This window comes from Sorex araneus, chromosome 4, assembly GCF_027595985.1.
Source record: "Sorex araneus isolate mSorAra2 chromosome 4, mSorAra2.pri, whole genome shotgun sequence".
NCBI lineage: Eukaryota > Metazoa > Chordata > Mammalia > Eulipotyphla > Soricidae > Sorex > Sorex araneus.
Window position 1 is genome coordinate 162959358 of NC_073305.1, and position 15144 is coordinate 162974501.

Here is a 15144-nt window from a genome sequence, read left to right on the forward strand (position 1 = left end):
AGAGAATGGATAACAAAATGCCCCCTCTGAAGGGAAAACACTGTTTTGACCACACAGTTGCTCCTCCCTCCTTGAATAACCAGTCTTTGGGAGGAAAGATCCCAATGTTAATCACAGTAGCCACAGTATCATCAGATAGATAAAGCTTTGTACAAACAGGGGAAGATGGAAGTAATACAATTCTTGCTCTTTGAAAAATTAATTGGCAACTACAAATACATTTAGGCAATATGTCACTGTATCTCAAGGGCAAAGTCTTCCTGGAGAAAGAAATCACAAAACAGGGGACAAGAGTATATCCAATTATAAGAAGGGGAGCAAAAGGAATAAATGAGAACATTTGGCATGGATGCCCCCAAACAGAAAGAACATGACAGGGGGTCAAAGTCCCTGATCAAGAGAACATATGGGCAAATTCCTGCCAGCCGAAGTAGCTTGGACGCACACTCTAGTGTCAGTCTCTGTGATGCTCAGCTACATACATGACTGGAATTCCTTAAGAGCCTCCCTCCCTTGTTGCTATGTACATCTGCCTACAATGAGTTTGAGAAATCATAATCCCCAAAGACACAATTCAACTACCAAAATCCTGAAGGTCAAGGTTTCCCCAAACCTTAGATACCAAAGATCCAAATCTCGAAAGATCAGAATTTGGAATGTTGGAAATTCTGAGAGTTACAATCCTTATGTGTATGTAAGGGTGGATATGAGGATGGGAAATCTATGAGTGATTGGCCCATCCCAAATGGCCATCAGTGGGTGCTCTGGTTGTCTGGGGGATGAGATCTGGGAACATGTCAGAGGTTCCAGTAGTTTGATGTGTCAAGCAACTCTGGAGCAAAGTGGAGAGCTGAGGGGTTCTTTCTCACTGGTGCCATAAAAAACAAACATCACTTCAGGGCACTAATGTGCCAGGAAATATATTACTGGCAAATGAAAGTGCAGAAAGAGTTCATATTCTCAGTGTTCTGTCTCAGAGAATATGTTCTTTTCAAAAGCTCAAGACTACAATATGGATGGAATTACAGGAAGCCTTTCTTAAGCAAAGTCAGAGGGAGAAAGAAAGACAAAATGAACTCACTTCACGTAAGGAAGCAAGGCAAGGACACAGAAAACAAACCCACAGACTCTGAACAGGGAACTGTACCTAAAGGGGAGTACAAGAGAATGTCCTATGAACTACGCCAGAGGATCACGAGTACTTTGGTGGAAGCCACAGTGTACTAACATTGTACCCTAACCATGCATGTTTACACTCAAAGAAGATAATTTTATATTGATAATTTAATAATTAGGACTGGAGCGATAACACAGCAGATAGGGCGTTTGCCTTGCATACAGCCGATCCGAGTTCAATTCCTCCGTCCCTCTCAGAGAGCCCGGCAAGCTACCGAGAGTATCCCGCCCACATGGCAGAGCCCGGCAAGCTCCCCGTGGCGTATTCGACATGCCAAAAACAAAAAGTCTTACAATGGAGACGTTACTGGTGCCCGCTTGAGCAAATCGATGAACAATGGGATGACAGTGCTACAGTGCTACAATTTAATAATTTATTTTAAAAAGTCACTAAAAGAATTTCTGGGTATCAGTGCTTCCAGTATTCTTTTTTTTGGAATACTGATCTTTTTGTTTCTTTGTTTTCTGGGCTTACTCTTGGCTCTGTGCTCAGGGATCACTCCTGGCAGAGCTTGGGGGGACATATGTGGTATTTGGGATCAAATCTAGGTTGTTTGTGTGCAAGACAAAGGTCATATTCACTATACTATTTTTTCAGCCCCAGGATTGTGATCTTTCAGACCTCAGACTTTCATAATATGAACCTAGAAAACTAAATAGGACTCACTTCAAACTCACATCCATCCTTGAGCCACTCTTTACTAACTAGTGAGACAATCAATTCAAAGAATGGACCAAATGACTACATATTAAAAATGAATATTATATTTAAATAAATTTCCTGTGTCAAGCTGAATAATTTTCACATGAGCAAGGAATATTGCTTCCATTGCTTTCCTTAAGAAAATAGAGTTGATGTTATTTATCCTCATTTAACGTGAAGAAACAACAGGATTTTTATTATACTCATTTCTATCTCATACTGAACATTTTGTTACTGCATCATTAAAATTAAATTCCTCAACTGGGTTGTGAAAATTACAATTTCTAGGAGTCTATTAAAATTAAAGAGAAATGTACCATCAAATTCTTTCTCACAATACATTTTCACTTGGAAGCTTCTGTTTATGTTTTCATGAGAAAAGATGATATTGAAAAGCTTGAAAGCTATCATTAAGGGAATATTTTAAAATAAGACTGGGAACAATTACAAACTTTGTTTCTTTTCTTACCATGAACTAAATTACACCCAAAGTAAGGATTCCAAGCAATATCATAATAACATGAAAATATGTTCAGGAAGAAAAATGAGAGCTATTCAGAATTTGGAAACCTATCTTAGCAAAAGCTGAGTTCTGTGACTGCCAGCAGTTTAAAGAGCAAACATTTTTTTGAAATTAGCTTTGCCTTCAATACAGAAAAAATTACATATTACTTCTGTGATTTTGATGTTTGTGCATATCACTGCTGTCAGAGGAAAACTGTCTACTTGGGAAATGTTTCTGTCCAGGGCAGTGTTTCTCAATTAAGGGCAGTTGGTGAAAACAGTGTCAATGGGCGGGGGGTGGGAGGTGGGGGACATGGCATGAAACGAAGAGTTCTTCCTCTGGTAAGAACAGAGGAACCACAAGAAGGAAACAAAGTTGAAAGGGGGCCACAGTTAGAAAAATGTTAAGGAACACTAGTCTAGTGTATTCCATATTTGTCATCATCATCATCATCCTCCCGTTTATCATCGATGTTCTTGAGCAGTCTCAGTAACGTCTCCATTCTTCCTAGCCCTGAGATTTTAGAAGCCTCTCTTTACTCATTCTTCCCAACGGTGCCACATTGGAGGCTCTTTCAGGATCAGGGGAATGAGACCCATCATTGTTACTGGTTTTGGCATATGAATAGGCCACGGGGAGCTTGACAGGCTCTCCCCAACAGAAAGCAATATATACAGATTCAATGTGATTTATATTAAAGTCCAATATAGAAAAGGGAAATTCACTTTATCCTCACAATGCAGAGATTTCTCAGAAGACCATTATTAGATGGTGACTATCGAGGGGAGTTCTCAGGGACTGGGGAAAGGGCCATTGAAATATTGTCCCCTTGCTTCCTTGAAAAGCAAGCCCCACTGGACTGTCACATGGGAGTCAGTAGGGAGGCCGGGGCCACAGCAGGAGTCATGGATGCCATGTGCCTACCCTAGACAAAGCTCAGAAAAGTTTCCTCCTCGACTCCTCCTCCGGCCTCATCATATGTGCCCTCTCACCATGGCCACTGAGAAGGAGCCCCAAAACTTTTTCTCCCTCTCAAAGCCACTGACCCCAGAGAGTGTCCTGAAATTGGAAGGAAGACTAATAGGGGTTTCATTCAAGGCCCCTGAGCCTGCCTGTCCAACAGTCTTCAAGCTGGTTCTGTCTCTGCAACTAGAAGACGGTTCCCCAGACCCCAGGGCCCTGCCCTGCCCAGGGCCACCATCATGTGCACACCAGGGCCTGGCCAAGGGGCAGAAGGGGGCGGGTGGACACTTCTGCCTCCAGTCAGTGGCCATACCACATGCCCTGACACTGGCTGCCCAAAACAAAAACAGGGACACCTTTCCCTAATTTGCATAGGTTGGCATCTGGGCAAGAAGTCCTGGCCCCAATGTCAGTGTCTGCAGCAACTTGACTAGACTGTCCCCAGTCCCACTGGGATCCAGCAGAGAATACAGGAAAGCAAGGTCTCCCAGAAGAATGCGCAGCTCTTACACACAGATAGCTTGTTGATTTCCTTTTGGTTGGGGTGGGCCACACCCTGCAGGGCCAGGCATTGAACCCAGGCCCCCTGTATATTTCTGTAGATTGTTCTAACACCTGTCCCCAAATGTTCTCCTTGTCATGCCTTTCATACATGATGACCTGGGCTCTCAGGTGAGTCTGATTCAATTTCAGAAGGTGGCCTCTGACCTTTCTCAAGGACTCAATACCATCAGATTCTTTTTTCTCTTTTCTTATTAAACGACACTTATTACAAAGTCATTGATAGTGGAGTTTGAGGTACAGAATGTTTCAACACCAATCCCACCACCAGTGTCTATTTCTTCCCACCAGTGTTTCTGAATTTCCTCTCTACCCCCAACCCCTGCCCTATCCCTGCCTGTCAACTTGGCAGGCACATTACGAAGTTCCAGTGGTTGCAGCTTAGATCTCATGTTTTCAGTGTTGTTGAGGTTTTGTTGTGGATATATGACTATACCACTCTCCCTTATCAACAGTATAAGTGAAGCCCTGATGCTTGTCCACCCATTATTTCTCCCTCTCTTCTTTCCCCCTTAACTTCTTTTCTTCCCTATCCTCTTCTCTAAGCATTGGGGACAAGGGTGATTTTGGCATCTCCCTTTCCTACAATACATACTCATCCAGTATTCCACCAATAAGTGAAATCATCCTGCTATCACAGATTCTTATGCTAACTCTTTTAAACTTCCCCCAGAATGGAAGTATACTTTAGAAGTATTACACACACTGAAAAGGCTTTTGTGGGTTGGTTTGAGGTCTTGATCAAACATCTTCATTTTGGTTTTGTTATAAAAGATAGGCTTAAATACAAAGTATATACAGAAATGTATGATATAACAGAAATAATTATATCTGGTTATATAAAAGTTAAAGGTATCAGGGTCATAAATAGCTTCCAGGGCTTAGCATGTGTTTGACATGAGGGAGGCTCAAGTTGAACCCCAGTATACCATGGCATGGTGTCTCCTGAATGCTGCTAGAGCAACTCTAACCTCAGAACTAGAAGAAGGAAGCCCCCTAGTACTACCAGGTGTGGTTCAAAAAAGGAATAAAACATTAAATATATCAGAGAACTGTTGTTAACTTGCTTGAAAATGATACCATACTTAACAGTGGAACATTTTCCTTTATTATATCGATTTCTCATGATGTTAATAACTCCTTACAGCAATTCTAAAAGGTAGATACAATCATTTCTTCTGTTTTATAGATTAGGAAATTCAGCCTCAGTAAACTCAATGAATTGCTCAAGTTGCACAATTCTGAAGTAATAGCATCAGTCCTGAAACAGGCAAACTGAACCTAAGACCTCATCATTATAATCTACTGGCTCAACTAGCTGGAAGAGCAAAGAGTAAACAGGCTACCACTGAATCAGCATACAATGCCACGAGAAAGAATTTATAGTAGCCTTAGCATTTCATCCAGAAGGACCCTTTCTTCCACTTGACTGTTCTGGATTTGCATGATTCTAATCAGCTGTTTCATTTTCACCATGAACACCCTGGCTGCTTCGTGGCGTTCATGTTGAGCCTGTGAATGGATCAATTTCTAACAGTTTTTATTTTTGGTTTTTGGGCCATACCTGGTGGTACTCACTGATTACTCCCGGAGAGCTTAGGGAACCACATGTGGTGCCAGGAATTGAACCCAGGTCATTGGCATGCAAGGCATATGCCCAACCTGCTGTACTACTGCTCTGGCCCTAATTTCTAGCATGTTCTTTCAGTTGTCCTTTTATGGAGAACAGACAAGAGTCCTTAAACACTAGAATGAAGAGACAATTGAATACGATTCACCAACCCCAAAATGAAAGGGCTGCCACAGAGTCTTGAGGACTGTGCCAAGGCTTTGACAATATCAAAGTCAATTTCTGTCCTGATGGACCACTACCCAGTAGGAAGATAAAGAAAACCTCCAAAGAAGCAGGTATATTACTGGAGAGGCAGTAGTATGAGAAGATTACAAAATTTAGATATTGGCTGGTGAGAATACAGCCAGTAGAGCACTTGCCTTCCACCACATATGGTCCCCTGATCACTGCTGAGTGACCCCTGGGCTCCTGAGCACAGCCAGGTTTGGACCAAACACAAAACAAAACAAAGGTTCAGATATCGGCCATATTCTAAGCATTTGTGACAAAAATAGGTACCTTAGTGGCTATGAAGTTTTCACTCTCCATAGTTAATCATTTCCTTTCCTTTACATTCCCCATCCCGCCCGCCCCCTTCCAAACATTCCTTCCCTTGATTTATGTTTCTCTTAGCACTTGTCACCAGGGAGGATAACAGTTTGGGAGTTACAAGCATAGACCCTGGATCCACAATGGATCCCAGTCCTGATGTCATCATTTAGGGTTGTCCTACACTGTCAAGTACTCATATTCTCTCTGCAAAACGAGTTCACTTCAAACAACAATTTCTGTAGTTCAACTATTATGAGAAAAGACAAATACTATGAACAATACCTGGTTCATGTATCTGTTGTTACTTGCTTTTTGGGTCACACCCAGTGATGTTCAGGAGTTACTCCTGGTTCTGAGCTCAGGAATTACCCCTGGTAGTGCTTGGTGAACCATATGGGGTGCCAGGGATTTGAACCCGAGTCGGCTGTGTGCAAGGCAAATGCCCTACACACTGTGCTATTGCTCCAGCCCCTACAACTGTTCTCTTAATAGGTCTGTTTTTTGTTTGTTTGTTTTAAATCATCATGAGCATTACAGCTTCTTCAAGTCTCTGTGTTGCCTGTGACACCTTCTCCAAGTTGTTGAAACAGTTAAAACATGACAATTCTGTGAGAGGTTTTACCTGAGCCAAAGATTCCATTAAGTTTCTCACGACTTTGTCTTGGTCTTCTGTCAGGATCCTATGGAGGGTGGCCCGTCGTTCACTGTCCTTCTTCAGCATAAAGAATCCAGAATCTTTTTCTTCAGGAGAAGGTGGAGCACTGTGATCTTCAAAATTCTCATCTGGAATGCTATAAGGATTTACATGTGACAGTTATCAACTGCATTTAAAAAAATTTTGTTTTGGACTACATCTAGTGCTGCTCGGAGCTTATTCTTGGCTCTGCACTCGGGGATCACTCATGATGTGCTCAGGGGACCATATATTAGTTGCCAGGTATTGAACCAGGGTTGGCTGCATACAAAGCAAGCATCCTGCACACTCTCCAGCCCAAATTTCAGTTTCTTTTATAAAATGGCACACAACATACACTTAATCCTGGAAAACACAGAACTATATGGGTTCATGTATACACCTGATTTTCTTATGAACAAAGATGCTAATTTCCTGTATGGATAAAGTACAATATAGTAAATGTATTTTCTCTTTATGACTTTTTAAAAACACTTCCTTTTCTCTAGTTTACATTATCGTAAGGACACAACATAAACTGCCTATAATACACAAATTATGTATTATTTCACTGCTTATGTTATTGGTATGACTTCTGGTCCACAGAAGACCAAAAGTTTTGTAGGAGTCAAAACTTAGGGGGAATTTTTTTTTTCTGGATGAATTTTTTTCTGTTACTCCAAATAAGTCTGATCTTTACCCTAAAAAGAGTGTCCGTATTCCTTTGACGTCCTTTTCTCCGCAGGACTTGGCTCTTGCTTTGAAGGAGAAGGGGTCCACCTTGAGCTCCGTGTCGGGAGAAACAGAGCCATACTCACTGCTGCTGCTTGTGTCCTCCACCAGGACAGGTACTGGCAAGGAAATGCTCCTCAGATACTCTGCTTGGCCAGGGTACAGAAAAGAGTTAATACTTTTAAAAGCATACACTTACTGACACGCCTATTAAGAAAAAGCAATGCCATTTGCTAAATGTTTTGTTCAAGTGAGCAGTCAAGCTAAGCTGCATCAGAGACTGGTCATAGCATTCTGACTGCTTCTATGCTCAACAGAACCCTACAGGGCAATGCAAGAAACAGTGGAAAATGTGCCCAGTACAGTAGACCCAGAGTTCTGAGTCTTCATGTTTATGGACAACTAACTTAGAAGGTCATTTATCACTGTATCACTGTCATCCCGTTGTTCATCGATTTACTCGAGCAGATGCCAGTAATGTCTCCACTCATCCCAGCCATGAGATTTTAGCAGCCTCTCCTTACTCATCTTTCCCAATGATTGGAGACTCTTTCAGGGTCAGGGGAATGAGACCTGTCATTGTTACTGTTTTGGCATATAGAATATACCACGGAGAGCTTGTCAGGCTCTGTCGTGTGAAGGTCATTTATAGCTTCATTTTTACAGGTATAAAATAAAGGCTCAGATTAACAATTTTTAAACCTTTTTCCCACAGAGGAGAGAGATAAAACAAGATAGAATGGGCCAAAGCCACTGATAAATGGAATAAATTGAGAGAAGTATTTATTGGATTTTCCAGTAGCTTGGCAGCCACATCCACAAACTATCTTCGGCACTGTGTAATTCCCATCAATGGCCAAGATCCAGAGACTATAAAACAGAGCTCCCAGAAGCGACCTCTTATAGCCTAGTTCTCCCTTTCGGAGAACCTAGCAAGGTACCTAGAGCATCCCACTCGCACAGCAGAGCCTGACAAGCTCTCTGTGGCGTATTCTATATGTCAAATACAGTAACAATGATGGATCTCATTCCCCTTACCCTGAAAGAGCCTCCAATGCGGCACCGCTGGGAAGAACGAGTAAAGAGAGGCTGCTAAAATCTCAGGGCTAGAACAAATGGAGATGTTACTGGTGCCCGCGTGAGCAAATTGATGATCAATGGGATGACAGTGATACAGTGATTTATTGGATTTGGCACATGGATCTCACTCTGGTCTAAAGAGCTAAGGAGCAGATTCAATGACCAATGAATGAATCCCTGCTACTAGATTCAATACAGATAAAACATAAGATTGGTGGAATAAAGAGGTGTAAAAGAACTACCAAGGCACTGCTCTCTGCTCTGAGGCTGGTGATTCTGTGGTTCAAGATCTGAAGCTGTAATGAGGAGAATAATAGCTGGAAGATGGGGCAGGGGTTAGCTATTGAGGAAATAGGTAGCATCAGAGGGAAAGATTACCTCACAACAAACAAAAAATACAAGAACATGTGTCTGCATACGGGGAATACTTGGAGATGCCAAAGTTGAAAAAGACAAGGGAGTATGAGATCTAGAAACCAAGTCAGTGGTTGACTTCTATATGAAAATGGATACTTTTTCCAGAGTAAAAAAGAGAAAGGATACTGAGAAAACTAGGAAGCTAAGCTTATATTTCTGTAGTGGAAATATATTCAAATCTATTCCTGATGTTTCTAGCTTCTCAGGTTATAGGAGACTTCCTAGGAAATATGGAAATGTGGCATCTTTCTGGATAGAGCATCAAATCTTAATCATTTCCAGAGGAGCAGGATGACAGTTTCTGAATAGCACAGAGACACAATTTTCTTGATACTAAGCTCATACACATGAGGGGTTGGAGCCCTATATAATGCAAGAGGACAGTTTGGCAGGATTCCCAATCTCTGGAAGTCATGAAACTAATGTCTTATCAACTACCAAGACCTGCTCTCTGTTCTGGGACTGATGGTGAAGTGTAAATGAGCCTAGATGAACTGCTCAAAGGATGAATGCCTCTGAGGAGGCCATTCTCATAGATCCATTTTAAGGGCTGTAGGAAGGGTGAAAGCCCAAAATTCTCTATGAGATGGCTTTACAAAGGGATAGACCAAGAAGAAGGTAAGTGGCCACTTTATGGGATTCAGATTGTTAATAGAAAATATGTAGGGCAAGGAAGTGGCTCTAACTTCAGGGAACTGGGTATATATTCTTGTTGTGGGAAAGTGAGACTTTTAAAATTCCCTCAGATCATCATAGCAATACATGACAGCTGGGGACCTTCAAGATTCCTGACAGTCCATAACCATCTAGAGAAAAAGCCCAGCCACAATAGAGACAATTTAACTTACCTGTGTTCTACGATTACCCAAATATCAATTAATGATCCTATCACTGTATGAGTATGAAAGTTACCTAGGCTGACTAAATTGTAGCTCTTTATTCTAAGAAAAGGCATTGTAGCCATCCTGCAACTAGGAGACCTTGGGGACATAAAGATGATTCCCCGACTGAGGGCAATGGACGCTCTCTTGATTTGTACACACAGCATGACTGGGATGAAGTCACCCACCTGGGCCTTAGACACAGAGTTATATGACAAAGTTTATTAGGAAAAGTAATGGTTAAGTAGAGGCTAAAAAAATGTGCCCATGTGCACTGACAAACAGGTGGTGGGAGAGTGAGGGGGTTGTTATGACTAGGAACAAGCTGCTGGAGCACTGTCCTTGATGCTCTAAAGCAGAGGAAAGGTTGAAGTGTTGTGGACACCCAAAGATGTCTGCTTCCCATGTCCCAAGCCATTAGCTACCAGCAATAACAAGGCCAATTAATCTATGTTATTCTCTGAAAATGTGAGGTTTCCTCAGCAATAGCCAAAGAAGTTGGGACCTGGGACATTCCACTGGGCCCAGCGACCTCTAGTGATCAAGGGGTTTTGCCAGGGAGAACTCCTACAAGCCAGGAGTCAGAACCCGCCACTCTCCCTGCATTTTAAGTACATGAACTACAACAGACAGAGCTCCTGGAGGTTGAGACAGACCAGGACCAGTCCAAGAAATGCTCAGCCCAGTGGTATGGGCCAAAAAGTTTGGTGCTTAAATCCATCAGGGTTCAAGAAGGTCATCAGGTCACATCCATTAGTGTTTGAGAGACCCATGTAGTGCTAGGATAGAAATTTGTGGTTCTGTAAATGATACACATGCACTATAAAACTTGAGTAGTCTCCCCAGACCCAGAAATCTTAATTTCAAAGAAATATTCCAAGTGTTTTGTGAAAGCAGATCTGTGTCTGTCTGAGTCACTTCTATACTCATTGCTAAACATGGACTAGGAGTTTAATGAATGGTACTGAATGAATGCTATAAAATAAATCATCCTCACACAGCTCACAAAATGAACCACCAGTAACTACATTGTCAAATATCGTAGTTACTAACCACGTGTGGTGATTTACATGAACATTTAAATACAACAAAAATTAAAACTGAGTATCTGCCATGGCAGCACTGTGGGTCAGTGGACAAACTTCACCTAGTTCCCCAGTCCTACTCTATGTACTTAACTCATGTTTGCCCTTATTCATCAGAATTCATCCCATTGGATCTTTGAAACTATTTTTACGATTAAAATATTTTTTTAAAAAAGAGAACACTAGCAACAAGAAATAAAACAACGACCTTATGAAGTACTATCTCACTATGTGGCCAATCTAATATTTATAATATCCCCCCCTCCAACCAGGTAATCTAATCCAGCATTTTTCAGTCATGGCTTAATATGGCTCCCACTGAGTCCCCAGGACGTCCAAGGGGGCCACAGGTGAAAGTTGCATAAATGGGGAACCAGGGCATGAGAATAGGGGACCAATCAGTAATTGGGGTTGGGTATAGTAAGGAAAAAAGGTCAAGATGAGACCATGATTAGAACAAGGTTGAGAAAACACTTGTGTAGCCAAACCTACTGAGCATATGAGATGTAAGATGTATTTAAGGTCAATTTAGTTAACAAGTGAACCTATTTCTGATTCCAATACTTCTCCTCTTAGTTCTGACTATCAAATATTATGATTCTATAGTATCTTATGTGAGTTAGATGCTAAAACCAGAGCAGAGTCCAAAATGCTCTCAAATTAGCCAGAAGATGGAGGAGGAGAGGCCTGTGGCAAATGCAGCTGACGCATAATTTAGCAGGCTGGCACTTCCATCTCCTGTTCGTCCTAAGGCACAGGTTTCTACAGAAGATCTGTGGGCAGAACTGTTGGCTTATTATCTCTCTCTTCCTATCCCGCTAAGGCTGTACAGTGAGTTCCACAATTCAAATGTGCGTATGGTGGGAATTTATTTCCTGCAACAAAAATCAACCTCGTAGAAGAGATAAAATCAACATGGACTGAGCTTCTGGGCATGGGTTCATGCTTTTTTCAGTTATGTTTTTATTTCATTCTGGGAAGCAAATCTGTGAAGAAGGTAACTGTTACCAGCACAGAAGGCTAGATGAGATCATCAAATGGCTGCAGAGCACTTACTTGGAATGTGGTTCTGCCAAGGTCAGAACTGACTTCTAAGTGACCCTCACATCCGTGCCCCTCTTATGACAAAAAAAGCAGGCTGGTCAGAAAACTGCAGAGAACTCAAGGGATTACTTCAGGAAAATGGAATGACTGCTTGCTAGAATACAGGCTGCCTGTTTAAAAAGGAGAAAGGCAAGGAGGCTTTTCTCCCTCTAAGCTTTCTCTGACTATCAGAAGTAAAGAAAAATCCCCGAAGAGGTTTTGATCGAGGACAACAGATCTCTACTCAGTTGGCTGGCTTTGGGGTTTCCTGAGGAACATGCAATTGCCTGCCCCTGCCCCCCGGACCATGTGGCAGAATTATTAGTAAGCTCCCAAGAAATATTAAACTTAGGAAAAATCCCAAGCCCTGTTAATTTCTTTCTTTTTTTTTTTTTTTTTTTGCTTTTTGGGTCACACCCGGCGATGTACAGGGGTTACTCCTGGCTCATGCACTCAGGAATTACTCCTGGTGGTGCTGGGGAGACCATATGGGATGCCAGGGATCAAATCCAGGTTGGCCTCGTGCAAGGCAAATGTCCTACCCGCTGTGCTATGGCTCCAGCCCTAAACATGTTAATTTCTTGAAATTTTTTTGAAATGCAACAGTTTATTTTCCTAGAGCAGCTATACCTCAAATATACCTTTATAATTCTAAAGTTCACCAGTAATAAGCAAAAGTCACAATTACTCCTGACAATTAAACAGAGTGAACACTAACCCCAAAGGAGACACAGGAAAGTATCTGGCATTGATATTTTCCATAGGAATCTATTAGGTGTTCAGTAGACCACTAGATAAGAAAACAGGGGCCACAGTCAAATTCAAGATTTCAAAAATATAGCTACAATCCTGAATTTTGGGGAGAACTATTTAAGCCTGTCACATGGAAGACAAAAGCTTCTGAAGAAATTTAGTAGTCAGGGTTGTTACTACTATATCTTTTGGTACCAGAGGTTTACATGGAAATCAAGAACCAAGAATGAAAAAATCTTGATGGAAAAAATCTACAGCTTATCACATTGTACACCAGGCTTCAGTTCAATGGACAAAATAAAAATAAACTCACCATTTGATCCAGCTGAAAGAACTGTGGGAAGAAAACAGCAACATAAGCACATATTGGGTTTGTTGTTAAACTGAGAAAGCAACAAAAAGTGAATGCTTGAATGGATCAATTTCCTTTCCAAATACTCAATCTGCCCATCTAAACACCAAAAGGCTAAACAAACACACCATTTTATTGGTTTACTTTATAAATTTTAAAGAGTCAAGGTAAATGATTACATAAAAATTATATTCTAATAGTGCTATTTTTTTATAACTGGAATCCTTTCTCTCTCTTCATGGGATGTTAATCATTCAATAAGATATTCTCTATGGGTCACTTAAAATTAAAAGACATAACATCTAGAAGGCTTGACAATTTGTACTGTTAAACTCTTGAGCTTAATCCCAATAGTGGTAATTTAGTTTCAGCTCTAAGAAAGTTGTATATCAACATCTCTATATTTTAACTTTTCTGTCAGCAATTCTAAAACTACATATGCTAAAATATTAGCTACTGACTAGCCATATGATGAAAGATTATTATGTACAAAGCCTTAATATTTGTGAAAATCAGATTTGTGACACAGATTTCTGGTACTGAAACTAAATGTCTAAGAACACTTTGCTAACATTTATACTGAATTCCAGTAAACAGTTTATCTTCTTTTGGAAAAAATCTTCAATTTTAAAAGCTTAGTATTCAGTGACTCTGACCCATATTCTTTCCAGTACAATCACATACCTGAAAGCTTAGGTTGTGCCTTTTTCTTTTTGCTTGAGACTTTTAAGAATTCATCAATAAGTAAGTCATTAGCACAGGCTCTCTTGTCAGGGTCTGGTTCAAAACATTTCAATATGAATGCCTTGGCTTCTGCTGACATGGACTCTGGGATCTCTGGGTGGACTTTAAACATCCCCACCTAAGACAGAGTACAAAGTGACTTTTGAGTGACTATATCATGCATGAGCAGAGCAAGCTGTGCAACTTGAATCTAGAAGAGTAAGACTGTAATGTGCAGACTCATGGCTTTTGCCGAAGCGAAACAGAATGTGCTTCCATAAGTTATAGAAAGCTTCCAGAGTGCTATATAACTTGATCAATAATAGGCAAAATAATCTGCTTAGGAGACAGAACAGAACTATGAAGTAATAATTCAGTCCTCAATGCTTTAGCATATCTTCAAAAAGGAGATATTCTTAGTTGGTACCACTGGGTTGCTAATATAACTGTGGGTCAAGAGCTGTGTCTTGATTTTTCTACTAATATACCTCATTGAATCCTCCCAACAACCCAGTGGATTAAATATTCCCTCTATGAAGAAATAATGCTAAGAGGAATGAGGTGATATGATTATAAAAAGACAGATCTAGAACCTGAACCCAAATTAGTTTGGCTTAAAACTTTTGTTCCTTCTCCAGTGTCATAATTCGTGAATATTTTCCCAATCTCAAATCAACATTAATAGAGAAATTTAAAAACACTTAAATTGAATAGTTTATTTTCCTAGAGCAGCTCCAAAACTCAGAATTTTCATGTCATTGCTACAATTGTAATAATTTTTTTTCTATTTTTAAATTTTTGTTTTTGGACCACACCCTGGCTCTGCACTCAGGGACTAGTGGTGTTTGGGGGTTCATATAGGATGCAGAGGACCTAATCTGGGTTGGTGCGTGCAAGGCAAGAAATGCCCTGGACTCTACTATCTCTCCAGCCCCCCATTCTAATATGTCAACAATTTACTTGTGTATTTAGTATATGAAGCCTTCTAATATTTTTGGATAGTTTACATAAATTTGTTGCAAAAATTTATGTAATAATCAAATTATATACATTTTAATAGTCTATAATATATATATAATTATGGAATCTTTACCACGTCACAGTTCTAAGAGCTTTGAACATATATCATATTCCTCAAGATCTTTAATATTAGGTATAAACCTTATTATTTTGTTTTCTGGTCACACCTGACTGCTTTGGGCTTACTCCTGGATTTACTCTCTGGGACCACTCCTAGAAGGACTGCACTCAGATACCACTTTGTGGGGGGCGGGATTAAGGGACCAGACAGGT

General features: G+C 40.7%; 1 protein-coding gene across 2 annotated transcripts in view; it reads right to left on the reverse strand.

Moving 5' to 3' along the window:
- The window catches only part of MAP3K5 (mitogen-activated protein kinase kinase kinase 5), a 251880-nt gene that overhangs the window by 31392 nt on the left and 205344 nt on the right, over nt 1-15144 (reverse strand). Inside the window, exons 20-23 of one of the 2 annotated variants that reach the window (XM_055136320.1) lie at nt 13813-13990; nt 13090-13110; nt 7446-7626; nt 6695-6863 (exon numbers count right to left, since the gene is read on the reverse strand). In XM_055136320.1, the coding sequence (XP_054992295.1) occupies nt 6695-6863; nt 7446-7626; nt 13090-13110; nt 13813-13990 (549 nt within the window). The remainder of the gene's footprint in view (nt 1-6694; nt 6864-7445; nt 7627-13089; nt 13111-13812; nt 13991-15144) is intronic. The other variant, XM_055136321.1, reaches the window with a different exon arrangement.